The sequence below is a fragment of the Xenopus tropicalis genome, chromosome 6, assembly GCF_000004195.4.
Source record: "Xenopus tropicalis strain Nigerian chromosome 6, UCB_Xtro_10.0, whole genome shotgun sequence".
NCBI classification, from domain to species: Eukaryota; Metazoa; Chordata; class Amphibia; order Anura; family Pipidae; genus Xenopus; species Xenopus tropicalis.
Genome location: NC_030682.2, coordinates 128545115 through 128572496, shown reverse-complemented (window position 1 = coordinate 128572496; position 27382 = coordinate 128545115). Strand labels below are relative to the sequence as shown.

General features: G+C 41.4%; 1 protein-coding gene across 2 annotated transcripts in view; it reads left to right on the top strand.

Moving 5' to 3' along the window:
- The window catches only part of vps13b (vacuolar protein sorting 13 homolog B), a 508026-nt gene that overhangs the window by 309191 nt on the left and 171453 nt on the right, over window positions 1-27382 (top strand). For both annotated transcript variants that reach the window (XM_002934409.5, XM_012965216.3), the window contains exon 31: window positions 22926-23129. In XM_002934409.5, the coding sequence (XP_002934455.3) occupies window positions 22926-23129 (204 nt within the window). The remainder of the gene's footprint in view (window positions 1-22925; window positions 23130-27382) is intronic.

The following is a 27382-nucleotide window of genomic DNA, read 5'->3' as shown; positions in this document are numbered from 1 at the left end:
ACCCCCCACTACTAGCTCAGTACTGGGACGCAAACGATGGTTCAGCCCAACCTAATATCGTCTGGGATGCGGGAAAGGCATACTCTAGAGGCATGTATATATCGTTAATTAAACAGGCCAGACAGAAATGTGAGGAGTCCCTGACGAATGCACAGGATAAGTTGACACAGGCAGAGGCCGCAATAGCAGAGGATGACACTGATCAAAATGCACATAGACTTAATGAATGCCAGAGAGATGTAAACTTACTTTATACGGAAAAATACACGCAAACAGAATTGTACAGGGCAGCTCACTGGTACGATAAGGGAGATAAAAACAGCAAGTTACTAGCCATGTTAGCCAGAGGCGAAACCCCATACTGGACCATTAGGGAACTATTACTGGAAGATGGGGCTAAGACCACCCTTAGGACGGAAATGGTAGACCGCTTTGCCCGCTACTACCAAACGTTATACGACTTCCAACCAGACCAATCAAACACTGGACTAGCCGCTCTTTTAAACACTATAGACATCCCAACCCTTGCAGAACCAAGCGCCACTGAATTAGACAAGGACATTTCACCGGAAGAGGTCACGGAGGCTATAAATAGCCTACCCGGAGGGAAAGCCCCTGGGCCAGATGGACTTCCGCCTGAATGGTACAAGCAGCACCTAGAATTTATTGCACCAAAACTATGCTCTTTATATAATGGGGTTACACCGAACTCCCTGCTTCCAGACTCCTGCTATGAGGCACACATCACATTGATCCCAAAGGAAGGTAAACCCCCTTATAAATGTGAATCATATAGACCAATATCTCTGCTCAATTGTGATGTGAAAATTTTTGCAAAAATATTAGCGCTACGGTTACGGGGAGTAATAAGAGACTTGGTACATCCAGACCAGACAGGATTTATGCCCGCTAGAGCAACTGATATAAACATAAGACGCCTTTTCAATAATCTCTGTATACATCACCGAAACTCGGGTACCAGAGTAGTAGTAGCCCTGGATACAGAAAAAGCTTTTGACACTGTATACTGGCCGTACCTGTGGGAGGTCCTCCAACGGTTTGGCCTAGGGCCCAGATTTGTGGGCTGGATTAGGGCGCTTTATGCTCGCCCCCAAGCCAAAGTCATGGTAGCAGGTATGCTCTCGACTGTTATATATCTAAAAAGGGGCACCAGGCAGGGCTGTCCACTGTCACCACTGCTCTTCTCCTTAGCGATTGAGCCGCTAGAAATTCAAATACGCAAAAGCAAAGAAATAGTAGGGCTCCAGTTGGGAGACCTGGAGGAGAAAGTGTCCTTATATGCAGACGATATGCTGCTATACTTAGCAGATCCTAAAAACTCTCTTCAGGCGCTAATCCAAGTACTAACTAACTTTGGTAAATACTCCGGTCTAAAGGTGAATTATGACAAGTCCCTTGTTTTCCCCATAGATAATCTCCCACAAAATATATTAGGTACAATTACGCAGCTGAACACTGTATCAGAATTCAGATATTTGGGCATACAAATCCATAAGGAACTAAAACGGTATGAACAGCTGAATATTTCCCCTGTTCCAACTCGACTAAGGGAAAAAACACTAGTGTGGCAAAACCTTCCACTCTCAGTCACAGGGAAAATTAATTTGCTAAAAATGGTCTTCCTGCCAAAATTCTTATATGTGTTCCATAACGCACCCGTAGCGCCTCCCAAAACCTTCTTTAAGGCACTTGACTCAGTGATAAGAGGTTTTATATGGTCAGGGGAAAGACCCAGAATGTCGTTTCAGACGCTGCAAGCGCCATTGACAGGTGGGGGGTTGGCCCTGCCCAACTTTGAAAAATACTTTCTTGCCAGCCAGCTGGTGTATGTGCATTGGTGGACTGTCCCGAGGCTAGATAACCGAGCATTAGTACTAGAGGCTGCCATCGTAGGATCCTTAGAGGCGTTAGCTAAACTACCCTATAGGGGCATTTCTCCATACTATCAAACAACACTTCCCATCAATACTGTGGTAGAGTCCTTTCAGAAAGCACTCAAAGTAGCTCAAAATAAACAACCTGTCTGGTCCAAATGGACACCTATATGGGGCAACAAATACCTTTTACACTTCCAAACGGTGCCTGAAATAGCTAGGTGGGCAGCCGCGGGAATAAAAACACTAGGAGACATCACCGTGGGCGGGGAATGTAAACAATTTAATGCACTTCGAGCTGAATTTCAGCTACCAACAAACATGTTATTTCAATACCTGCAACTAAAGCATGCTTTCCAGTCACAATTCCCTACAAGGCCGCTAACAATTACTGAAACTACATTGGAGAGGTATCTCCGTAGGCCAGATCTGGCTAAAGTATTGACATACATGTATATAGTAATAATGCAAACAAATACCCCCCAATACCATAAGGTTAAACAACAATGGTGTGAAAACATACCAGACCTGGAGGAAGAGATGTGGAAAGACGCTTTAGAACAGGTACCCCAAATAACCATCTCCAGTAGAGATAGATACATACAGATCAAGTTCTTGAATAGAGTGTACCTTACCCCACAAAGAGTGGCTAGAATATATCCTGGGGCCTCTGATCTATGCCCTAAATGCCCCAACGAGGTGGGGACCTTCTACCATCTCTTCTGGGAATGTCCAGTGATAAAGGGATTCTGGCGAGAGGTGCTCAGTTACGCTGAGTCAGCACTGGCACTCCCTAATATATTGTCACCCAGTTTATGCTTATTAGGTATACTTGACACCCTACAATTGGGACCTCCAGCCAAATTGTGCTACTTACAACTACTATACTATGCCAAAAAGGCATTGTTACTACACTGGAAATCTACAGGACCACCCTCTCTGAACTTTTGGAAAAAGCTCATTAATGACTCCCTACCAAAACAGAAGCTAGTGTATCAAGCTCGCGGATGCCCGGACAAATTTGAGGCCATATGGGGGACATGGCTCCTGGCAGATGCACCACCTCAGCCGACCTGAAACACTCAGCAAAAAAGACACAAGGTCCCCATATTGGCTTTGTATAAATGTAAACCATGGATATAGCAACCCTCCAGCTCACTCTCCCTTTTCTTCTTCTTTTTCTGACTCTTCTTATCTCTTTTTCTTCTTTTCTTATTTTCCTCAAAGGGAAATTTCCCTTATGTTGTTGTTTAAAATTGAAAAATGCAAAATAAAAACTTTAAAAAAAAAAAAAATTGTGTTTTGAAACAAATAAGTTTATGGAATTTGGGCAGCCATGGGGGCAATTCGAATACCTTGTCTCCAGGCCTCTATATCAGTCTTCATCTATGTAAGTCATGTTTAGTTTTGCCACACTCCTGGCTACTCAGACATTCCCTACTTTCCAGTAACACATCACCTTCTCAGATCCATTATTTGAGTTTATGAAATATGGAAACATGGGAGATATGAAATAATAGAACATTACAAAAATAAACTGAAGCAGGTCTGGAGACAAGGGGTTGGCAGACTTCTTATTAGTTAACATTTACTCATATTCTATGCCCATTTCAAATTATGTAGATAGTATGGACAGGTTTAGTCAACATGATATCATGGTTTGCATGCATACAGAGGCAGTGGTGCCATTGCAGTTCTTAGCTGTAGCCTTTGTTTCCCTGCACTGATCAACTCTACTGGTAAATAGCTTTATAATTCAAACCAAAGATGGAAATGCAGATTAAATCCTGGAAAAGAAACTGTATCATTAAGTAATAGCATTTTACCTGGAACAGCTCTAATTCAGCTTGTACACACTCCAGAGTCATTTTTGGCCTTGGAAGTTATATTATATGTAATAGCACGGGAAAATTATGTAGCTCTGTGATCTCTCAAAAACCTTCTGTAATCCGCCTACTTCTGCTTATTTCATTTCTGTCACCCACTCAATACACTGACATTTCTACTGGTGTATTTATGTAACAAGGAAATAGTAAATGGAAAGCAACAGTCTTAACATTCAAGGTGTATTTGGTCCTTAGAAAGTCAGTCCTTGATTTTCTTAAAGCAGGCTAAAGCTGGCCATACACGCACCGATATTGTCGTATGAAACAAGGTTTTGTGCAATATTTGGTGCATGTATGGTCAATTGACGAGGCAACCAATATTGCAAAAGCCTTGGATATCGGTCGTCTCGTTGATTGGGCAGGCAGAAAATTTTGATTGGGTGCTCTTGAATCTGCCCGAGCAAAGGCAAGCATTTAGGGCTGAATTGTCACATAGGGGTAGAATTCCCATTGTTTCTACTTCCATATCTGATGATTCAGCCCTGAATGTTAGTGGAGGGTATGAACAATCATTCGTAATTATAACGTGTATGGCCACCTTAACACCAAGCCAGTCATAATGGAATCCTGATTTACAGATTAGTAATTATCTTCTGTCCTCTGCCCACCAACAAAAGCTTATCTCGTTTCTATTTTAGTCTTCTATCCTGTTCTGTTTCCTTCCCGTGTGGCAGTTTTCTGGTAGAATCGACGTTGTAGTTTATGCCTAATTGGGTTGTGAATTGGATGACAAAGAACCCATGTATCGGAAGAGGGCCCAGGCCTTGGCCAAACAAGGTTGGTAAAATTAGCTGCTGCCTACTAAAATTGACTTTAATGGACATAGAGGACCAAAGAAAATTCTCTGCACCAACTAAGCTTTACTCTTTCGTTTATAGAAACCAATGTCAACGAGCACTGAAATAATGAATACAATATTCTTTTCCCTGTAATTCGAACTTTTAGCGTTGTTGCACAGTAATTACAGAGAGCAAATGCTCTAGGCTTCAAATGTTCAGGAGATGGTCAATGTGCTACTTTTTATTCAGATGCTTAGGGTTTATTTCCAACTTACCCTTATAACCCTACAACCATTGTCAACTCTCAGTGGCTTTTGCAGTCAGTGAAGTCTAGTTTAGTCACAGACTTGCGTTCTTTGCCCTTCTTGCTTTCTGCCATGCCACTGAATGGGTTACTAGCCCTCGGTAACAATAAAAGGAACATTTATACCTTTCTAGGTCATCTGATTTGTTTTTTGTAAGAAGCATTAAGCCAAATGTTTTTCAACCGGTTAGCCAAGCCAGCTTTAGAGCCCTCTGACTGCCAAGTAAGTTTTGTGTTGGAATATCTCTGCCATAAAACAAGAGATACCAAGAATCCCAGCAATGTTATTACATTCTCTTTCCTTACATGGTTTGCCCTTTGCTCTTTTCTGCCAAATAATTAATGCACTAAGTGTTTCTGAGAAGGTTGTCATTCCTCTGGTGTGACGATGGATTTACATTGGTAAAAGCCTTTAGACAGTTTAACATGTCACAGTCTGAAAGCCACCTCTAATGTAATGGGCCTACAGGGAGAACTCTTGCCTCTTGTAGTTGCTTTCTGTTAGAAGCCAAAAGTATTATGGTTACTGTGTACAACGGAGGGCTCTTGTGCCGCAGATAGATAAGCCATGGGGCTCTTTTGCTTCTGTGCTACCTGCATAGATCCACCTTATTCACATGAGATTAAATGAGGAGAAAAGCTGATCTCCTGTGGGTTATACGGCCAAATTGCCTCACTCCCTCTCTGAAGCAAAGTTCCCACTACGCTTTGTTTCTTTGTGCACAAACGTTATGAAAAAATCTCCAATTGAAGTGAAAATTTTTAATGACTAAAACTAAAGCTTCTATAGGTGTCAGCAGGAGGCGTATTTTTAACATTCAAGATATTTTTCAATTACAGAGAAGTGCGTTGGATGGAAACCAATAGTGAATTATAAGTGTGTGTGCAAAATTTTAATTCTGCTCCACACTTTTCTGTGTGCACATGTTTCTGACTTATTGGGGGGATGATGCAGTGAGTCTGCTGAGGAACTGGACTCCTTGCTGTTCTACTCAGCACATATGAACATATGATTCAGGTATTTATTTATCTGCAGATTGTAGGTGTAATTCATGACCCCTGGGGGGCACAAGTGCCAGATCACTAAGGTGTGCTAGAGCATGCCCCGCAGTGCTCATTTTCTAAATGTTGTGCTCTATACTGAGCCTGTCCTTAATGTCTTCCTTAGGGGAGGTGGTAAGGGCAGGGCCCCAGTGTGGGCTGCACATCCTGTGTCTGCTACGTTTTTCCTTCAGAATGACAGGGGTAGGTGGCGCGAGGGGAGGACGCCTATATGTCTCCCCCTGCCTGCCCCTCTTCTGAACTGTACTAAATAGTTGGCTGTTGGAGGGAGGGTGATTTCTCTGTTTGGTGAGTCTAAGTAAAGATATTTTCTACTAGGGATGCACCAAATCCAAGATTCGGTTCGGCAGGATTCGGCCGAATCTATGGTCCTGGCTGAACCGACTCAAAATCCTAAAAATCATGTGACTTGTGGTCACGTATACATGGAAGTTGCACGCAGCAACATTTAACCTTTGTAAAACCTAATTAGCATGTGCTAATTAGGATTTGGTTCGGTATTCGGCCAAATCCTTCACAAAGGATTCGGAGGTTTGGACGAATCCGAAAAAGTGGATTTAGTGCAACCCTATTTTCTACCCTATATTCCTGTTTGTATCTCATGATCAATTCTATGTATAATCCCCCAGAACACATGGCGGGACAAATACAGTAGCAATTTAATGTACAAACCCAGCACACTTTGCAGCATCAATGTAGTGTCAGTTTCATGTATAATACAAGATTAATATATAGAGCCAGCTTCTTGTTTGATGCTCCCAGAACACTTGATAGTATAAGTACAGAGTCCGTTTTATATACAATAGCCCAGAACACATGGTGGGATAAATAAACCACCAAATTCATGTATGTTACCTCATCCTGTTAGTTGTAGAGAAATTCATTTATGCTGGTGTAAGGAAGGCCTTTCATTAAAATCCTCCCATGCAGTTGATTTAGGAATTCCCCATAGAGCTCAATAAATCTGAACATCCCACATGTCTAATAATTTTGGCCCATTCTGTGTGTAGAAGGGATATTCTCTGTTCTCATCTTTTTCTGATGACAAATATGTCATTTATGTTGAAATTCCATCGGCTTTGGCTGAACTCTGTAGTGAGATCTAATGATTCCAGAATCCCTCTTTTTATAAATTCATTATTTATTAAACATTCTATCATGAAACTCTGCAGTAGTCGGATCTTTGCGCTGTCGGTGAGAGTCAGATACACGCACTAGCGTACAGCAGATGGATTCCTGCAGTTGTATTTGTGACATTCCCCTGGATATCCCATACTGCAGAAATCTGACGGCTAACTCCTGAAGGAATTAATTTAGGAAAAGGTTCTGGATTTGCCCAGTCGAAACGTTTGCTGCCAAATTCTTCATCATTCACCATCTGGAACATGAGGCTCTTGGCAGATCTGTAAATCATGAGCTACAGTGATCAATTTTAAAAGCGGTGAAACATTATCAGGATTTTAATTCCATTTCTTTCTTTCTTTTTATTTTTTCAAAAACATATGGCAATATTCGGCCTTATAAAATGAATCCGAGTATTTGCCAAAATCCAGTTCAAGCTCCATAAAAGCATGCGATTTTTTACAACATATTGTTGTAACTATAGCTGGGATGGAATTTTAATATGATCCATAAACCGTTTTAATAATACAAGGTGGTTACTTGTTACTGTTTTGTCAACTATAAATGATTGCGGAACATAAAACATTTTTCCCTAGAAATACTGATAACTGGAAAAGAGGCATTTGCATTCATTATCGGTTTGTCCAGTATTTTAATTAAGCTCCTATGCCCCGGAACCCAATCCAGTCAGAACCCAATCCAGTCAGAACCCAATCCAGTCAGAACCCAATCCAGTCAGAACCCAGTCCAGTCAGAACCCAGTCCAGTCAGAACCCAGTCCAGTCAGAACCCAGTCCAGTCAGAACCCAGTCCAGTCAGAACCCAGTCCAGTCAGAACCCAGTCCAGTCAACATGACAGCAGCATGGAGCTGAATTAGGGTAACGTTTCACAAAACTGGATTACATATCTAACCAGCCAATCAGAAATTAGCTTTAATCGGACAGCTGTAGGAAAGCAATGCAGGTATGGGACCTGTTATCCAGAATGCTTGGGACCTGGGGTTTTCCGGATAAGGGATCTTTCCGTAATTTGGATCTCCATAATTTATCTCTGCTAAAAAATATTTAAGTATTGAATAAACCCAATCTTTATAATTAAAGATTAATTATATTTTAGCTGGGATCAAGTACAAGGTTCTATTTTATTATTATAGAGGAAAAAGGAAATAAATTTTAAAAATTAGAATTATTTGCTTATAATGGAGTCTATGGGAGATGGCCTTTCCGTAATTCGCAACTTTCTGGATAACGGGTTTTCAGATAATGGACCCCATACCTGTACTTTTGAATGTAACTCAATGCAGTCCACTTCTGTGATCTATGGATTGTATAGAGCCCAAAAAATGTTTTATGGCCCTCTACTTGCTCAGAGGTGCTATAGCCTCATGGGATGTTATCATTAATATAATCCATAAACATGTGATGCATGCCTTGAAATATTGTTGGTTGGAAAAAGTGGCACAACAGTAGCAGAAAAGTCAGCTTTCTAATGTGGCCTCCCCGGGGAAATCGGACAAGAAATGTAGGTGTGGCCTATTGGGAGGGCCTTTCTTACATCACTGAATGCTCACTGCACTTATGCACATTTTATTTGGGGTAGGGGGATTGTAAATAAACATGGGAATGGCATACAATGGCAAGAGTACAGACTATGATGTTCTAAAATCTAAGCAATGTGCATTGGCGACAGTGGGCAGGACCCGGATATGTGACATGAGCAGCAAATCATTTTTGATTAAGAAAGTTGGAAGCCGGGCCTAGCCTGTGTGCATTGGACTCTATGCATGTAGGCTGCAAATTAGTTTCAGAAACATTGCTGGTTTTTGTTCATCATCGTCATTGAGTCTGTTGTAATGCAAAAATATGAAATTGCTCTTGCCTTCCAAAGCTTTGCGAGCCTGCTGAGAAAGAATTTAAATGAGGTACAAGCGTAGCTGGCATGGTGCTTGGAACAGATGCACTGGGAGTGCTTTTATCTGAAAGAGCTTCACTCGCCCAAAGCCTTCTCACCTGCTGATCCGCACATCATCTGTATGTTACCAGATAGCCCTGAAGATATATTCTGCACATGTCTTTAATGGGAATGATCTGCAGGTTTCTGCAGCTCTGCCAGTTCTTCTCTCTCTTTTTTTCCTTTGCTTTTTACCACCGCTCTGCTTCCCAAGTGGACGTTGACTCATTCCCTTTCTGCTTCCAAATCCTTCATCCTCTGGTCTTAATCTTTTGTGTTTGGCAATGAGCCTAGAGAGACCCACGGTCTTGCCAATTAGCCCTTGCTCCTGCTTGATTCCACTTTAATAGTCAGGCAACGGTTCTCCTCCTCCTTCTCAATTGTCAATATGAATGTCTGAGTGCATGTAAACATAAATAGCTGCATGTATAACTATACATTCATACAAGATAAACATGCATTTCACCCTGATTTAAAGCGGTTTGCAGGGTTTGTGGGAGATGGTTGCAATGTGGTGAAGGGGCTTTGAAATTATAATAGAGTGTTTACAGTGCAAATTAGATTTATTTACCATATTGTTGGACTTGCCGTTGGGTTGGAATATGATAAAGGTTGTCAGGTCTGGAAGAATGTCAGCATGGGGATTGAGGACAATTTACTAAAGCTCAAGTCACAATGCTTTGATTGGCCACCGGGGAAAGTCCATTCAGCTATTGGTACATAAGCCTCAATGTATCACAGTACAATAGGCTGAACTCATTGTCTAAAAATGAGAATGTTACAATATCCAGTGTCTTTTCCCACCCACTCAGTTACCCTAGCACCCTCAGGTGCAACTTCTTGCACAGAATGGGGAGCAAAGAGTAGTTCCTCCCTCTGCTGCATACTGAAAGGCTCTTGTGTAGGATGTGCCCATACCGTAGCACAGTGCTGTCCAACTTCTGTGGTACTGACGGCCAGAATTTGTTTGGCCTACATGGTAGAGGGCCAACAATGGCAGCCAGTTTTGACCACTCCCCTTTTTAAAACCACACCCACTTCAAACCACACCCATGTTATCTCAAGAGCTTTAAGGCAATACCCACTTTAATAGTGGTAGCACAGCAGTCGTGCTCGCTGCAGGAATACCCCCCATCCCTTATATGTGTTTATTATGTCATATTAAGACATACCCTTAAATCCATATGGCTTCTCTTCCCCTGTAGGTAGCACATAATTACATGCCTTAGGGACCCCCTAACAACTACTTTCAAATGCTAACAAACTCCCAGAACCCCCTGGGTTCACCTCCTACAGGCAGCATAGGGCATTCAAAGTATGGCACACACAGGCAGCATATGGCAGGCAGAGTATGGCACACACAGGCAGCATATGGCAGGCAGAGTATGGCACACACAGGCAGCATAGGGCAGGCAGAGTATGGCACACACAGGCAGCATAGGGCAGGCAGAGTATAGCACATAGGCAGCATAGAGCAGACAGAGTATGGCAAACACAGGCAGCATGGGGCAGGCAGAGTATGGCACACACAGGCAGGGTATGGCACACACAGGCAGGGTATGGCACACACTGGCAGCATGGGGCAGGCAGAGTATGGCACACAGGCAGCATGGGGCAGGCAGAGTATGGCACACACAGGCAGGGTAGGGCAGGCAGAGTATGGCACACACTGGCAGCATGGGGCAGGCAGAGTATGGCACACACAGGCAGCATGGGGCAGGCAGAGTATGGCACACACAGGCAGGGTATGGCACACACAGGCAGCATAGGGCAGGCAGAGTATGGTGCACACAGGCAGAATAGGGCAGGCAGAGTAGAGTAGAGCAAGCAGAGTAGGGAAGGAGACTGATCATGGCCACTACAAGATAAACCGTTTGTACTGACGTACATACAGTGACACAATGCCAACACTGCTACTACAGTCTTTCTGAGGTGGGACCAGGTAAACAATGTGGGAGCCTAAAGTTTGAGGTCTCACATGTATTTAAGCTCAATACTGATAGAGCTTACACAATGGTAAGCAGTCACAGTAGCTAGATGGACAGCGTGTGCATAATTTTGTATTTATAGCTTGTGCTCCTCAAGGCTGTATTATATGAGGGGATTAGCAGAAGCTAACATAAGAATGAAAAACCATCCAAATATTTATTACCATCAGTTGTATAGCCGTAGGTGTCTCCTTTTTTATTCTAAACAACTTTCTAATATACAGTTGGTACAGATGTTCAGTGTTTTCAAAGGGAGAACTAAAGCTTAACACCTGTACCGAGGCAGCCATAGCAGGGAAGATGCTCCAGTAGCCCCCCATCTCCTTTTTCTGCTGATTCCCTGCACATACTCTGTGCTGCTGTCACTTACCTGAGCTTAGGGACCCACTCACAATATACTGTATATATAGAATATAAAGTCACACTACAAGACTAATTGGTAATTAATTTAGATATGCATTAAATGGCAGCTCAGAAACCAAAACTTTTGTAGCATCAGCTTCTGACAGATGAACCTCATTTTATGCTTAATGAATTCCAACAACCCCTAACTTTAGCTTCTGAACAGCCACCCAGAGCAAGCATACTGAGCATGTGCAGTATCACTGACAATCTAAACCCTGCCTCCAACATGGCGATTATTTTCAGCTGTGTTATTTTTTAGGCTTTAGTTTACTTTTAAAGTTATGTGTTCATATAATTTCTGTTAAAGGCAATATATCCTACTCTTGCACTTCTCTGTTGGTTCTGGCTGTTTAAACAATATTGCAGAAGCAGATGTATTGGGGAGAATGCCAACAGGTCCCAGCAGGGGGCAGACTTGGGCGGTGGGGCCACTAGGTTTTTTGCTGGTCTCCCACTGACCCATTCCAACCCTGGCCAGATAAGTAACAGACTTGTGTGCAAGCCATTTTTAGAATTTGGGTATTGTCTGGAGTAGAGCTGCTTTCCTCTAAATTGTTTCAATAGTCAGAACCAACGATGAGTCCAGAGAGTAGTGAGGAATAGACTAATAATACTTTTTATAGTTATTATATTTGCAAATAACTTGAAAAACACAGAAAACTTGCAATGAAGGTGTACTGGAATGTAGCTTAGAATGATATTTTTTTCCATTAGGCAAAGCTAGAATTTAGGGTTGCTAGGCACTAGAAGCAGGGGAGAGCTCTATTTTTGTCAGACAGGTCTCTAGAATCCTCAGTTGGGCCCTCGGTAACAATACATTTATCATTCAGCTATAAATACCCAATGCTGCTTGATGTGAATTGCATGTTTGAAACCCGGCCGTGATAATGATCATTACAAGCTCCTTCTGTCGGCAATGAGTGATTCTATCCCAAGGAGCCTTTTCTTTGGGCAGAGAGCGCACGGCTCTGGTGAAGTCATTGACACAAATGTTTCATATTCACTTTTCCTAAATGCTATTTTTTCCATTTTAAAATATTTTTAAATTGGGGATTTACACCACATCACATAAAAGATGGATTTGTACTGTACGTGTTTCCTAATCATTAGGGATTTTCTGTGGAACTTGCAAAAAAAGAAAAGTTCTTCGAATACAATGTAAAATGTTGCTATTTCAATTTTATATTCAGCCGCGTGTCAAAGCGTTTTTATTGTTTCTTCATTTATACGTCTTAAATTACTCATGCTCCGATCGCTTGAAAACAAGTTAGTCAGCAGTGTATGCAGTATCCCTTACAACTGTACGGAGCAAGGAAAAGCCATTTCACTTACTGGGTACTGCAGCCATCATCTTCACTTAGCAGTATTTGTATATGTATATATATATATCAATATGCTTGGGACCTGGGGTTTTCCAGATAAGGGATCTTTCTGTAATTGGGATCACCATGCCTCAAGGCTACTAAAAAAGAATTTAAACATTAAATAAACCCAATAGGATTGTTTTGCCCCCAATAAGGGGTAATTATATCTTAGTTGGGATCAAGTACAGGTACTGTTTTATTATTACAGAGAAAAGGGAATCATTTAACCATGAAATAAACCCAATAGGGCTGTTCTGCCCCCAATAAGGGGTAATTATATCTTAGTTGGGATCAAGTACAGGTACTGTTTTATTATTACAGAGAAAAGGGAATCATTTAACCATTAAATAAACCCAATAGGGCTGTTCTGCCCCCAATAAGGGGTAATTATATCTTAGTTGGGATCAAGTACAAGATACTGTTTTATTATTACAGAGAAAATGGAAATCCTTTTTAAAAATTAGAATTATTTGCTTAATATGGCCTTTTCGTAATTAAAGTTTCCAGATAACGTGTCCCATGCCTGTAATAAAATTTGTGTGATTAAAGTTAGCTTTCTGGCTAAAATAATAGAATTTAAATTTGTTTCATATATATTTATATCAAAGAATCCTGTGTCTGCATCAAGGCCAACGCAGTGCCTGGCAGTGTTGACAAAGGAACCGGTGTTGGCCAGCGGAACTGCTGATTCTCTGCCTATGTTTATACCCAGAACCAGATTTAGGCCTATTTGGCAATTCTCTTAAAGGAACAGTAACACCAAAAAATCAGAATGTATCAAAGTAATTAAACCATAATGTACTGTTGCCCTGCACTGGTAAAAGCTGTGTGTTTGTTCAGAAACACTACTAAAATGTATATGAATACCCTGCTGTGTAGCCATGGGGGCAGCCATTCAAAATGAGAAAAGGCACAGGTTACCTTCTAGATAACAGACAAACTCTGTAGAATACAATGGTGTTTTATCTCTTATCGGCTATGTAACCTGTGCCTTTTCTTCTTTTGCCCCCATGGCTACACAGCAGGGTATTTATATAAAATATAGTTTCTGAAGCAAACACACAACTTTTACCAGTGCAGGGCAACCGTACATTATATGTTCATTACATTAAAACGCTTTTTTCTTTGTTTGGTTTTACTGTTCCTTTAAGGGAAATGGCAGACAGGTGCTCCCAAACCTACTCTGTTCTCACATGTATTGGAAGTGCGTATCAATCAAGTCCTTACTGAATCTGCCACATTCCTGGGTCTCTTTCCCCTATTAATACCCCTGTATTTAGCTGATTGTAGTAACAGATCCGACAAGTGTAGATACCATTGTACATGTAGCCTCATCTCCTATGTTGTATTTGTTTTTCCTCCTATTAATTTCTGTACATTAAAAACTGTGAAGTTCCGGCTGCATATAAACATCAGTCGTTCAAAATTGAGAAAGATGAGTTTTTACACTGGTGTGCGTTATAGAGAATTCAAAGCAAAAGAGGCCCATGTGGCTGAGGCCAGAAGAGAAGGCATTCCTTGGACTCCCAAATGCTTCTGTTTTCAAGAAACACCTTAAATATAAAACATGTAAAAAGAGAAAACAGAATATTCCAGCTGGGACAAGAGCTAAACTTACAATATTCCTCTAACAACTGCTTGACCTCATCATTTCTCAGTACATAAATTTGCCCAAACACAGATGCTGGGGTGTAGGGAGAGGTTCTGTGAGCAATACTGTGCATGGAGCAGCAGGCAGGTCCATTGGCAGCAATATGTTTTACGGAGGCCTTTTGGGTCTGCCCTGTGCTGCTGGTTGTGTATTTATATGGTGAGAATCCTTCCACCTTCAGGGAAAGTTGTGGATCAAGCAAAATACAAGGCGCTTTACTGCTATCGGGGTTATTAATTTGACTGTTCCGAGTTCCATGGCCTGTATAAAACCACTGGGCCTTTGGCCTCATTCATTTATATCGTCTTGGAACTCCTCACTGACTTATAATATCCTTATAGTTTACAATAGGGGTTACATTATTCACAATGGCTATACTATAGCGGAAGCAAACTCCAGCTTGGGCTCCCCCATTCCCAGCAGCTCTGCTATCTGGGATCAGGGATGGGCAGGTAGGCAGGGGGTCACACTGTGCCCTTCAAGCCCTTTGGAAGATTTTTATGTGGGGGGGAGGCCACATACACTACTGTTCACTATACCGGGCATTATAATAGATGACAAGGAAATGTAGTGGAAGAAACCCCCTTCATTCCTCTGCAGTCCTATCTCATACCTCCCAACATTTTGAAACCGGAAAGAGGGACAATAATAAATTCTGGGAGGCACCACGCCCGTTTTTTATGACCACACCCCTAAATACCACTCACATTTGACTAAATTTGGCAGGTTATTTAAAGTTTTTTGATGGTCCTGTTTTATGTGTTATTAAAGTTTTGCTGAAAAGGTGAACTTGCCCTTTAAGCTGCGAGTCTCAGTTCCCCCAAGAGAGCTGTTTAGCTTATTAGTTGCAGTTGTATCTCAGTGCAGGGGGGCTTTTTACCTTTCTGGGCTCTCTGCCAAAAGCCACTTATTTAATTAAAAGTGAGAAACAATGTATCTAAGTGCAGGTGACGCTTGTTAAGATTTCTGGGCTCTCTGCCAAAAGCTACTTTTAATTACATTTGTATCTTTTTTAGCTTCAGTGCAGGAGATCAAAGGGAAATGAGGGACTTTTCAGGGGACTGCGGGTTGAAAGAGGGACTGTCCCAAAAAGATCGGGACAGTTGGGAGGTATGGTATCCATAACTGGACTATTTTGTATACCATGTTATAGTCAGTAAAGCCCAAAATTGGATATTTTTGTGATCACTGTTTCTTTTCATAATAAGAAATATCTAATCTCAGGCACTACTGCCTCTCTATACTCCAACACCTTTGTGTCACTCAGTCAGGCTGAAAATTGAATTCAGATTCCAAGATGAGTGAACGCTATACTTGGATTAGATCCCCGAGTTTATGGACCATATCAAGAAACCATAAAAACGTCACATATTGGGATTTTATTTATGCTGTGTTCATGGATCTCAACTCTTGTTACCAGGGTCACAAACGTTTACATTGTGTATCAGAAGCAGCAAATTAGCATTATTAGCTGTAGACTGTGGGCTGAGACATCAGAATTGAAATTTTCTTTAGTTTCATTGTTGATTCTCATGTATGAGAAATGCCGCGGGATGTCCTTACTAGGATTTTAATCTTTTTCTTTGTTTGTTGTCACTTGAATTTACTCATGGAAATATTCAAGAACATTTTGCCTACACTGCTCCAAGTTCCCATTGACTTTAATGGTAAAGCAACGCAGGAATTCTCCCCAACTCTGCAGCGTGTGGGACCTCAAACACTGGCACTGACTACTTCTTCATATCAGTTTGATTTCAGGATAAGATATTGCAGTTCCCCTCCTTTTTGGGTGTTGGTTTTGCTTATTTAGAGTGTGTTGGGCAAGGCCCTGGTCTGATCTGACTGCAGAAGGATAGAGCCAGCTGATAATGTGGGAGTAGCCTTGTCAGTAAGATAACGATTGCCTAAAAGCCTTAGTCTCCCCATTTTTACTGCACTACTTAGTGGTTTTTTAAACATAAACAGAAAACATTTTATTTGGAAGATCATTTCCTTTTATCACGTTGCCTTTTACATACACGTTGTTATTCAGTGTTATAATATCGAACAGATTTGAGCAACACTTTTAAGTCCTGGCATCTGTATCCAAGCAGATGCCAGGTTTAGTTTTAGGAACGAATTTGGTTATAAGCTTTAATGAAAAAAATGCATTTTGAGGGAGAATTTGAGAGTTTGAAGGCAGCAGGAGTGACCGACCCTGCTTGGTAATGCATTCCTTAGAGAGGGTGAAGCCTGGGAGAAATCTTGTAAATGTGAAGATTTAATAAGTGGACAAGAGAGATGGGGGTCATTTGAGGATCAAGGTAAAAAGACTGAGATGATAGGAGATGTAGGTCACACACTTTGTGTTATTTTGTAGGTAAGTTTAAAGGAAACAAGAAGAAATTGACAGTAGGGGTTGACAGAAAATGAGCATCCACCAATGAGGTACATGTGCCTAGCGGTGCCTTTTTACCTGTGGGATAGACGTCATGGCAGGCAGGCCCAGACTGGATTCTGGCAAATGCCAGAGGGGCTGCTGTAAGAAGCCATAGACAGTCACTATTTATTGGGCTGGTGGGGGCTGTTTGGGCCTCTGTGTACAGACAGGGACTATTTTGAATCCCAGTCCAGGCCTGATGATGGTCTTATTGACTGTTACCATACAGACTTTGTGTTCTGTCAGCAAAAAGAAAAAGGACTAGGTTTCAATTCTGCATTGGGAAAGACAAATAAAATGCAATATTATATGTATGTATTTGTAGCAGTAAGGGCATGGGGTTGCACCACATCTGTGTCTGCCGGTGTTCCTTGAAATGGGCCATCAAGGTTAGGGAAAAAGGGCAAAAAGGAGCCAAAATGCACCATAGACTCCCAGCGTTCCCTTCAGCACGCTACAGCATGAATAGCCCTATTAGTTCCACACAGACTTTTGTGTTTCAGGCAATACACCATAGTATAATTCTATAATCACAAAAGGATCCTATTGCCTCCCAGTGTCCTCAGTAGTGCACAGCAACACAACTTCCAAGTGCCCTCAGCTCCCTATTCTATCCTCTCAATACCCTGGCTCTCTAGGGTCTTTACAACAAGTCCAAATCACAGCCTCCCAAAGCAATGCTTGCAGAAGCCAATGTCCGGGAGGAGAATTTATTATTGAAAACTTATTAATGTTATTAATGTAAAGTGAATAGTGGATTAGAATTACTGCTTCTTTCATTATGCATTGTGGATGAATAGTTAAAAGGAAAATCTCTGTGGGATGGGGGGGTGCCTAATTTTAGGCTTAAGATTACTTACCTGATACCCCGGGCTGGTGCTCCTATTAGCAGAAAAGAAGTGCTGAATTTCTGGTTGAAAAACCTGCCCCTAAGTCAAGTTTCTTAACTTGCCTCATGGCAGCAGTCCCATCAGTATCAACAGCAGCTCTATGGAGCTCTATGGTTCTGGGGTAGCAAGCTGATACCCTCTTAGTTTTTGGCTTATCTTAGTCTTAGCTTATCCGTTCCTATTAGCTTAGTTCTTATCTTATTAGCTTATTCTTAATCTAAAGCTGGCCATACACGGTGCGTGTATGGCAAGTCGGCGAGTTGACCGGTATTGCAGGAGGCTGCTGATATCTGTCGACTCGCAGATCGGCCAGGTCAAAAGATTTTGATCGGGCGCCTGAGCAAAATCTGGCGCCCTGAGCAAAACCTGCCATCAGGGCTGAATCAGCAGAAGGAGGTAGAAATCCTATTGTTTCTACCTCCTTATCTGCCTGAAGGTTAGTGGCGGGTCTGACGAAAGATTGCAGAAAGATCGCAGATCGCCACCTTAAGGGCAGTGGCACACAGGGACATTAGTTCTAATCTCCCCTGGTGCCACTGCCCTTAGTCTTAGGCTTAACACACAGACCACTTCATTCTACAAAAGCCATCTTTGGCTTATGGATTTCCATCCAAACACCTTGCCTTTTGTTGAGCCCAGACTTCCCTTATTGACATCTACATGCACTATTAGGCCAATGATACTTGAGGAGATTAATCGCCTTCGACAAATATCCTCTATTGCAGGTAATTAATCTCCTTCAAATACATCACTTCGGCTTTCCACCACATTATCAGTGGCATTTGGAGAAAGTTACTTGCTGCAATAGAGCAGATTTGTTGTGGGCAACTAATATCCTTGTGTGTGAGGGCCCTTAAGGCTAAGGTCCGCTTGGTTCTCACTAGAGTAATTGAGTCTGTAAAGTCATGCCTGGTCAAGCCCAGAAAAAGGATTTTGTTCATTGAGAAACAATCATTTCCAATTTTATTTCAATGCAGTGGTTAACATTGCTACTATGCAGCCCTGAGGTTGTGGGTTCAGTTCCAGCAAGAACACTATTTGCAAGGATTTTGCATGTTCTACATGTGTGGGTTTCTACTGCGTACTCTGGTTTCGTCCTACACTCCGAATCAAACAGGCAGGGTAACTGGCTCCTGATAAAATTGCTTATAGTATATTTAAGGTTTTGTGTTTGCTACGTCTGGATAGCGGTGTATCTGAGGGTAACTTGCAGCTATTTCTGTTATCAATTAAAGGGCAATGCTGCTTTAGAAATATCTCAAGGAGCCAGGGTGGTCTGCCCTATTAGTTTATCAAGACATGAAGAAAACAAGTCTGCCATAGATATTTCATCTGTGCATGTGCTTTTTTCTTTAGAAATATCTGGAGTTTGTAATGATTTATATATGTCTACTTTTAAAACAGTATTCAAACTAATTTTAAGAGGTTTGGAGCTTTGTCAGTTTCACAGATAGTAGTTAAGCTGCAGCTTTTGCAATAGCAGGGAAGATTGCCAGGAGGAAAAAATGTGATTGTCTAGACTGCATGAGTTCTTCATCTGTAAATACTGGATGTCCGCTAGATCTTTGTTCGATTAAAGTACTGTAGATATATTGTGATGGTAATGCTCCTGTTGGACAGGGATGTGCTTGTGTATGTCAGCCATTGGCTCACACAACAAAAACGTGTTGCGCCCCCTTCGCACACACAGATACACACATGGCCGATTTTTCACTGCAGTCAACACTGTACACCAACAAGAGCTCTTTAGAAACCCTCTACACTCCCCAAGTATTGGGACATCACATGGGACTTTCTATGGCTTGGGATATTTCAGCACATCCCACATATGTAACGTACATAATAGGCATGATAATTGCATTTCCTATAGATAACTTTGCTTAAGGGAAGGGGCTCTCAACTTAACTGTAGTTATCACCGGGCCTCAATTGTTCCTCATAGTCAACACCAAGACCCACCTGTTTGCAATAACTTTAATAGCAATTTATTTCATTGGTGGCAGTTGTGGTGCAAAAAAAATTTGTACCACAAAATTTGCAAACTTATTATATCGTAAAGAGAGGGTCATGGAGCCCCCTGTGAAAAAGCAGGGGCAGCAGCATCTGCCATGTTCTAGGGTGGGATCACCAACCTTTTTTTACTCATGAGCTTCTCTTATATTTAAAAAATGTTTGTGAGCCATACAAGCATAACAAAGGTTCTTTTGGGGGAAGCCAAATAAGGGCTGTGATTGGCTGTTTGACTGCTAGACTGCAGGAGGCTCTGCTTGGATTAATACTGTGTCTCTGTGCTTCCACAAATTGTCTCCAAGCCTTAGATTTAAGAATAGGCACATACTTTGAGGCTACTGGGAGCAACATCTAAGGGGGACAGTGAGCAATATGTTACTCATGAGCTACTGGTTGGGGATCACTGATTTATGAGAAAAACCCCCACCTGGACCCAATTGGCCAAAGAACCTCAAAGTTTGAGAAATATTGGGTTAAAATGAAAGAAGACAACAATAAATTGCATTCTGTTCCTATTAGAGAAGTTGTATGTTGTGTATAATGAACCTAAAAAAATTCTTTCCCATTATGCTTCAAATTATTTTAGAAAGTATAATTTCTTGGCCCAAAATGTCCTAAAACCTTTTTGTTTTGCATAATGTTTCCAGAGATATACATTAACATTCATTTGGATAAGCCAAAGCAAATGAGTCCGACCTGATGTCACTCATTTCTCTGCAGTATAAATTAATGTACGTGAATTCATAAAACGGCCATGGTAAGGGAAATAAATGACATCACTGGAACCTCTTGGGAGAAGCCATAAAAGGGAGAATTGAGCTTTAAATGTGCCTAGTAATATTTAGGTACAGGCCATTAATTACATGTAGCGAACGTTAAGTGCCCATGTGAGGCTCCAGAGAACAGCTGCAACTATCAGAGAAAAAGTCAAATTATTTCCATCAAATTCATGCTTCTTTTCTGTCAAAAAAAGTCTCTGCCTTTAGGGAGTAACGCCAAAACTGGGAATTTGTGATCAAAATATATTTCCTTCTTCTAATAAATGTTATTTGGCATCATGCCTGGAGAAGCAAAACTATATTAAATCTTCACCAAGGCTGTGTAACCTGTAAGTTATGGAAGCAGATCATTCAGAGCAGAATGTCCAACTACGAGACTGAGAAAAATGGACTTGTGTGTAGGATAAGATGAATTACCTGCAAGGTATATCCTTATAATGGGCGTAACCTGTGTCACGTGACTAGGGATGCACCGAATCCATACGTTTTAGATTTCGCTAAATACCGTACCAAATCCAAGCCCTAATTTGCAAATTTATATTTGAGAAAAATAAAAAATTGCATCACTTATGATGCAGTTTCTCAAAACTGTTGCACTTTTGATTTAGATTTGACTGAGTACTTTTTGTGGGTTCAGATTCAGCCAGACCCTGCTTTCTCTGCATCCCTATGCATGAGTTCCATGATTCATGCTTTTATATGGTCATGGAACTCCTGGTTATGTAAAAGTACTGAGATACATACAGCTTTATAAATATGCCCCATACAGGATTATTTATCCATTTTTAAATTTTAGAGTTTTTTTTTATTCGAATAAACTTGAAATATTGGTAACTGTGAATGTTTGCTTTTTTATTAAATTAAATAGTGTTCTTTTCTTAATTTTTAATAGGTATACAAACTCTCTAAATGTTTTTTTTTAAAAAATGCATATATTTTGCCTAGGACAATTTAAATATGAAGTGTTGTCCATATTTACTGTTATATGTGAGGCTTCAGGAACAGAAGGCAGGGTTGAACGCTTACAGTAAATTGCATCCATAATTGGCATATTCTGTTGTCACAACCCAGTTTTCCAAGTTTTCAAGCATACCTGGGTTTATTATTGCACAAAAATGGGATGGGTAATCAGAAGAACAGTATAAGGTCTAATTTGTGAATAAAATCCAGATGGATACTCCATTCATATACATAGAAGTTTGCCTTGGCAGCTGGTGCTATGGATCAGCAGCATATTCTGCCGTAATGATACTGAGTCAGGTGTGATTTGCTTCATGTTCAGTCACTGTAGATCTTTACATTGTTAAAACTCTACTTAGTCATCTTGTGCTGTATTTGCCTATTATTCTCATCATGAAAAGAACTCCTGCCTTTCAGTGTATGGGTAAGGGACTGACAAATATCTACTTACCTATAAAAGTAACAATAACAGTTCCTTATATATTTAACTTGGTGAGATCTGAATGACCTAGCATCTGTATGCCCAACCTTTTTGTGTCTTGGTGTTACCTGGGTAGAACTGGGCTGGTGGGACTTTGGGAGAACTGGTGGACTCCGGGCCCTAATTGGCTTTGCCGCTTCAGGCCCACTGCATGGCCAGGCAGGGGAGATTGGTTTGTGGGGGCTGCGAGAGGAGGCATGCAGTGGGGATATAGTGGAGGGGGAGTTTGCGACAGGCATAGTGGCCTCTCTGGCTGGGATGGTGGGCCCTTGAGTGACGGCCCCTGGTGGGCCCCTAACACCCCAGTCCAATATATTAGTGTTGCTGCATGTGCCCAGTACAGAAACTGCTGAGTTTTTCTCACATTGTTTGGTTTAATAGGTTCCCTTTATGAAGTAATTTGTAATAATAAAGCTTGAGGCTGGGCATTTCATATCTTAGAGACTAGCAATACTTTAATATGTCTTGTATAAGTATTTCTAAATGCAAGATGTTTCTATGGGATATGACAGTTTTACTGTTTTAATGGAACTTTGGGCACTGTTAGGAATATATGAATTACCTCCAAATGAGCCCAGGGATTTTAAAATTCTCACAATGCCATTTATTGTTCTTTGTGGGTTAATGATGGGATGTGCACGGAGTATGGATAGCTGTTTGCTCTGTCCAGTATCACATTCCTTGTCCCCAGAAGATGCGGTTGCTTTATAATACATGGCCAAAAAGTGGGTCACTGTCTCCCTCTCCTTCCCACCAAAAATATGGAGGAGAGCCGGCTGCTGCTACTTTGACCTTTGCAGTTTACAGCCCACCCAAAACAACTGTGAGCTCATTGGTCTGCTAATGCCAACACCTAAAAGCCAAGATCATAGGTGTTATTCTCAGTGGTACCAGGACCTACAGTATAAAATATGTACAATAATATATATTATACCATGCATACAGACCTAATTATATATTTTCTTGCTTCTTTCCTCCAGGCGTGCCTTGAACTTAGGAATTCTTAGAGATCCCGGGTCAGAAGTGGAAGACAGGCAGTACCAGGTAGACCTTCAGTCTATCAACATTGGCACTGCACAGTGGGATCAGCTGAAACCTGAGAAGGAAAGTAACAATGGAGGCCTGCTGAGCGAGGGGGATAGAGGCACCCAGAATCCGGCTTTGGAGTGGAACATGGCTAGCAAGTAAGACTTTATCAATATATAGACTGCCACTGATGCAGTGATCACCCTTAAGTTACTTATCATTCTATCCTTCTATTCTGACCCTCTTATTCCTTTTTGCTAGGATAATTTGGACCCTAGCAGCCCAATAACTGCTGAAATTCCTAACTAAAAAAGTTAAATTATTCAAAAAGCACAAAATAATGAAGAGCAATTGCAGATTAATCAAATGTTAAAAAGTTAGTGGATCCAGGCAAAACAATATGAAAAAATTTCAACTTGACTTACCTCATAATAAATTGTCGCAATGGTTAGCTATAGGATATTCATTCTTAGCAAGAAAATATCACCGAATATTCAATCCTAAAATATTAAAAGTTTTCACCAGGCAAAAAATGAGGTTCCCCTAGTTCAAAGGGTTATGAAATATTATTGATTTTTGCCCTTGATTTAGCATATTACGACATGTCTATGAGAGTGTAGATAAGGAAGACTGAAGCTCCACCACTTGATGATTTGTTCTGTCCAGTATCCAATCTGCTTACGCTCCTTCTCAGCAGGTGTTTGGGGCATTGGCAGCCACAGTTCCTTCTGTTGCCTTTCTGCCAGATTCAGTGTTTCAGACTGTCTGCCTTAATACATGCAACTGTGCCACTTGGCCACCTCATTGGATGCCCTCTAAACAATAGCTGCCCATTGAATGGCACTATAAGAGCTTTGATATCCTAAAAATTCTGTTTTTCAAAATTTTTGTTGTTGGATAAAAACAACAACATTACAGACATTAATAACCAGTACAACCATGGAGCCTGGATATGTTTGTGCCTTACTGCCATGGTGTTTGGCCCAGAAGAGCCTTATTTATTTCTTGGTATTTCTATAGCACCAACTCTTTTTTTCACAGTGCATTTACAGCAATTATTAATCAGTCCCTGCCCCAGTGCAGCTTGCAGTCTAAATTCCTTATCACATTTACACACAGTAGGGCCAATTTATCAGGAGCTATATAACTGGCCTATATGTTTGTGGAGTGTGGGAAGAAACCCATGGGGAAAACATACAAACCCCTTGCTGATGTCCTGACTGGAATAGAACTCAGGTGCCCAGCAGGGCTTGCCACCAAGCCACCGTGCTGCCTAAAAGCTATAGCCATTTTTGTGGACTTGAAATGAATTTTGCTTTGCCCTAAACAGAATGCAATTTGGCATAGCTTAGTTGTGATAGTGACACTCAATTTGAAGCATCTGGTATCATTTTACTACACAACCACAGTTCTGTTTCTCCTTTCCCAATGTAATTAGTTGTAGCTGATTGATAGCAATTAATGGCAAATTCACCCAGTGGCATTCGCATAGTAAACGAGACGTCAGCTGAAATTAAAATGTGCTTTATACAAGTAAGTATGACTGTTTCTGCATGCCTTCGTGTCAGAGATAGGCTGCTGTGTCTCTGCAGATTGTGTGCCCCCATCGGAGGTCTGGAAACGCCGCCACGCGCCCACTGTTACGGCAGCACAAATGCCAATTATACCACCTGACTAGCAAAATGCTCTCTTGGCCTAATAAATGTTAATAACACCATCCTAATCAGCCAATCGGAGTATGAGTGCAATTGAAATTTCCATCGTGTAAGCTGAACAGAACCTTCCAAATACAATTGTTGTGCTATTTGACTGGTTTTAAGAGTGGAAAGTAATAGCGTTTGTTGAAAGTGGCGTAGATGTGACTATTAACACCCATATGTAATGGGCTGCTGATTATTTGTTTTAGGGCTAACAAATGTTCCAATCAATAGAGCGAGATTATATGGAAGAACATTAGCACAAAGCAAAGGTTTACATTGCAGCCTTGACTCATGCCTTGTGTATACACAGCGCTGGTATGTTTATCCCAAATGCCCGCCGAAAATGATCGAATAATGTAAAACATTCCAGAATACATTATCTTCCCCACAATGAGGGGCTTTCTGTGCAGAATCTATAACTTGCACTTTTTTAGCAAAACAAACCGCAGGTGGGCTTCTTTACTAGGCATTAAACAAAGGGCTTTAAAGAGACGGCAAGTGGAGTTTCTACTCAGCAAAGCGTGAGATAAATCTAGGGGCGGCCATACTGCCCACAAGCGCATCAGTGACAGATTAAATAGACCAAACAGGCTTCTGCTTTCAAGTGTTATCTGGAAGGGAGAAAACATTCGATATAGAACAAAGGCATCTGGGAGTGTGTTTGGCCGAGCCGCTTGATCATGTGTGCGTGAGTGTTTACACGGACATGCTAAGATGGGAAAGCCAGACAGATTGTTCATAACTAGGCCTTCATCATCCTCCTCGTGCGTCCTCCATCACAATGTTATCGCCTTGAAGCTCCCACAGTTATTTAGGCTTGGACTCTATCTCCCCACCATAGACTGATGGGAGGCTGGCGTGCCAGACTGGTAATGCGATCCTCTGTTTCCCCCACTTACTGCAAATTGCTCTGTGCGAGAGAGTCATTATATAGACCTGCTGCTATAATAGCCTGTCTCTCACCAGATGTGGTCTAACTGCAACTCCCAGCATTCCACTAAGCATTTTACAGATTGCGTTTTCCTGTTGCACACACTAGTGCTGTATATTAATTATAATCACGTATTTATAGCAATTTACAGCATGGCATACATATATATACAGTATATTATACAACAGATCATAAGATGCGGCAGATGAACTACAGAGATGACTCCCATCAGCCTCTGCAACTACTTCCAGCAACAGAAAGGGTTATTCATTTTATGACATGTGAAATGATGGGAGGCTTTGCCATCTGATGCTGTTAAGCAGCTTCCTTCATATATATTCATTATACATGTGGGTATGCTGGGCTCAATAGCTAACACCAGGCAAATTATTGGTGGTATTGCTAGCAAGAACACAGACAATGTTTTAATAAATAAATGCCACCTTTTATACTTTACATAACCAGTTTTATCTGTGGAACAAGCTGCATTGCTCTTCCAGCATTTTACATGTTATCTATTAAGTGGTGCATATATTAACAATGAAATATAAAAGGCTTTTTCAGTGGTGTCCCAGTTAGGCTTTTCTCTTTCTCTCCCTTGCTTTGCCCGCTGATGTGCCTTTCTCACAGTGCCAGATTCGGAACCGTGCCACCTGCATCAGCACTTTAGCAACCCCGGGGGGTCCCTGAGAGAGCGAAGGTTTAGCTGCAAGCCAGACATTCTTGCACTGAAACAGAGAGAGGAGAGGGAACAGAATAGGCTGTCAGATGAAGTAAAAAGCTTTCGGCACAGGCCAGCCCCAGATTTGTTGGCCCCATTACTGCCTGAGTCAGCCAATCCATTTCCTCATCTCAGAGTATTATGCTGCCCATTGAGTGGAAAGCCGCTTTGACCCTGCCATGGGCCATTAGGCTTAGTTTTCAAGGACATTTATTGCTCAGACTAGGAAGCCAAGGTCATCTATATAAAAGAGTTAATTGACACATTATCAGTAGGACTGGTTTTACATTTTATCTTGAGGTCGCTTTATCTTATTGTACACCTGAGCTACATTTTTATTGGCTGCTGAGCATACAGTCATGTGACTACACATGCAGCAGGTGCTTATATACATGTAAACCATTGACAATAGTGCCACAGTGAATTCTTTGGTGCAACTGTCGAAGTTAATGGGCTGTTGGTGTGTAGTGTTGCCACCTTTTCTGGAAAAAGTACTGTGCTTTCTAAATTATTATCTTTCTTTTCTTTTGATAACATAGGCATCAATTATCTTTACCAGCCAGGTGGCAACCCTATTGTTGTGGAACCATTCCCTCTGATACCAGTTCATAGAGTTACTGGTACATCTAAAGGCAAGATTAATTTTCTTAATTGACTGCTGGGTATTCAATAACATGATGTGAAGGGGCACATATGGGCCGGCAGAATTAATAGAGCCATGCAGCCGGTGTTTCCATTCCACATGTGACTTCTTACAATTCCCAGTACATGCCAGTACAGGGAGGATCAGCACTGTTTTTAACCTTAGTGCTCCTTAGTTGTTCCTTTCTACTTTTTTCTAAAGGTGGCCAATAAAAGTAAAATATCAATCAGGTCAAGGTGGCGACATCAGGGAAAGATCTGTTTGTTGGCAATCTTACTTAATTATTTGCTCCACTGGCTTGTCCTCTTGTTTATTTCTCCCCTGTTTCTCTTATTCCAGTTTGGTCTCAAGTCTCCGGATGTAAGTGCTGCAGAGTATTGCTTGGCTACGCGATGCCACAGCTGCATTCCCAGTTT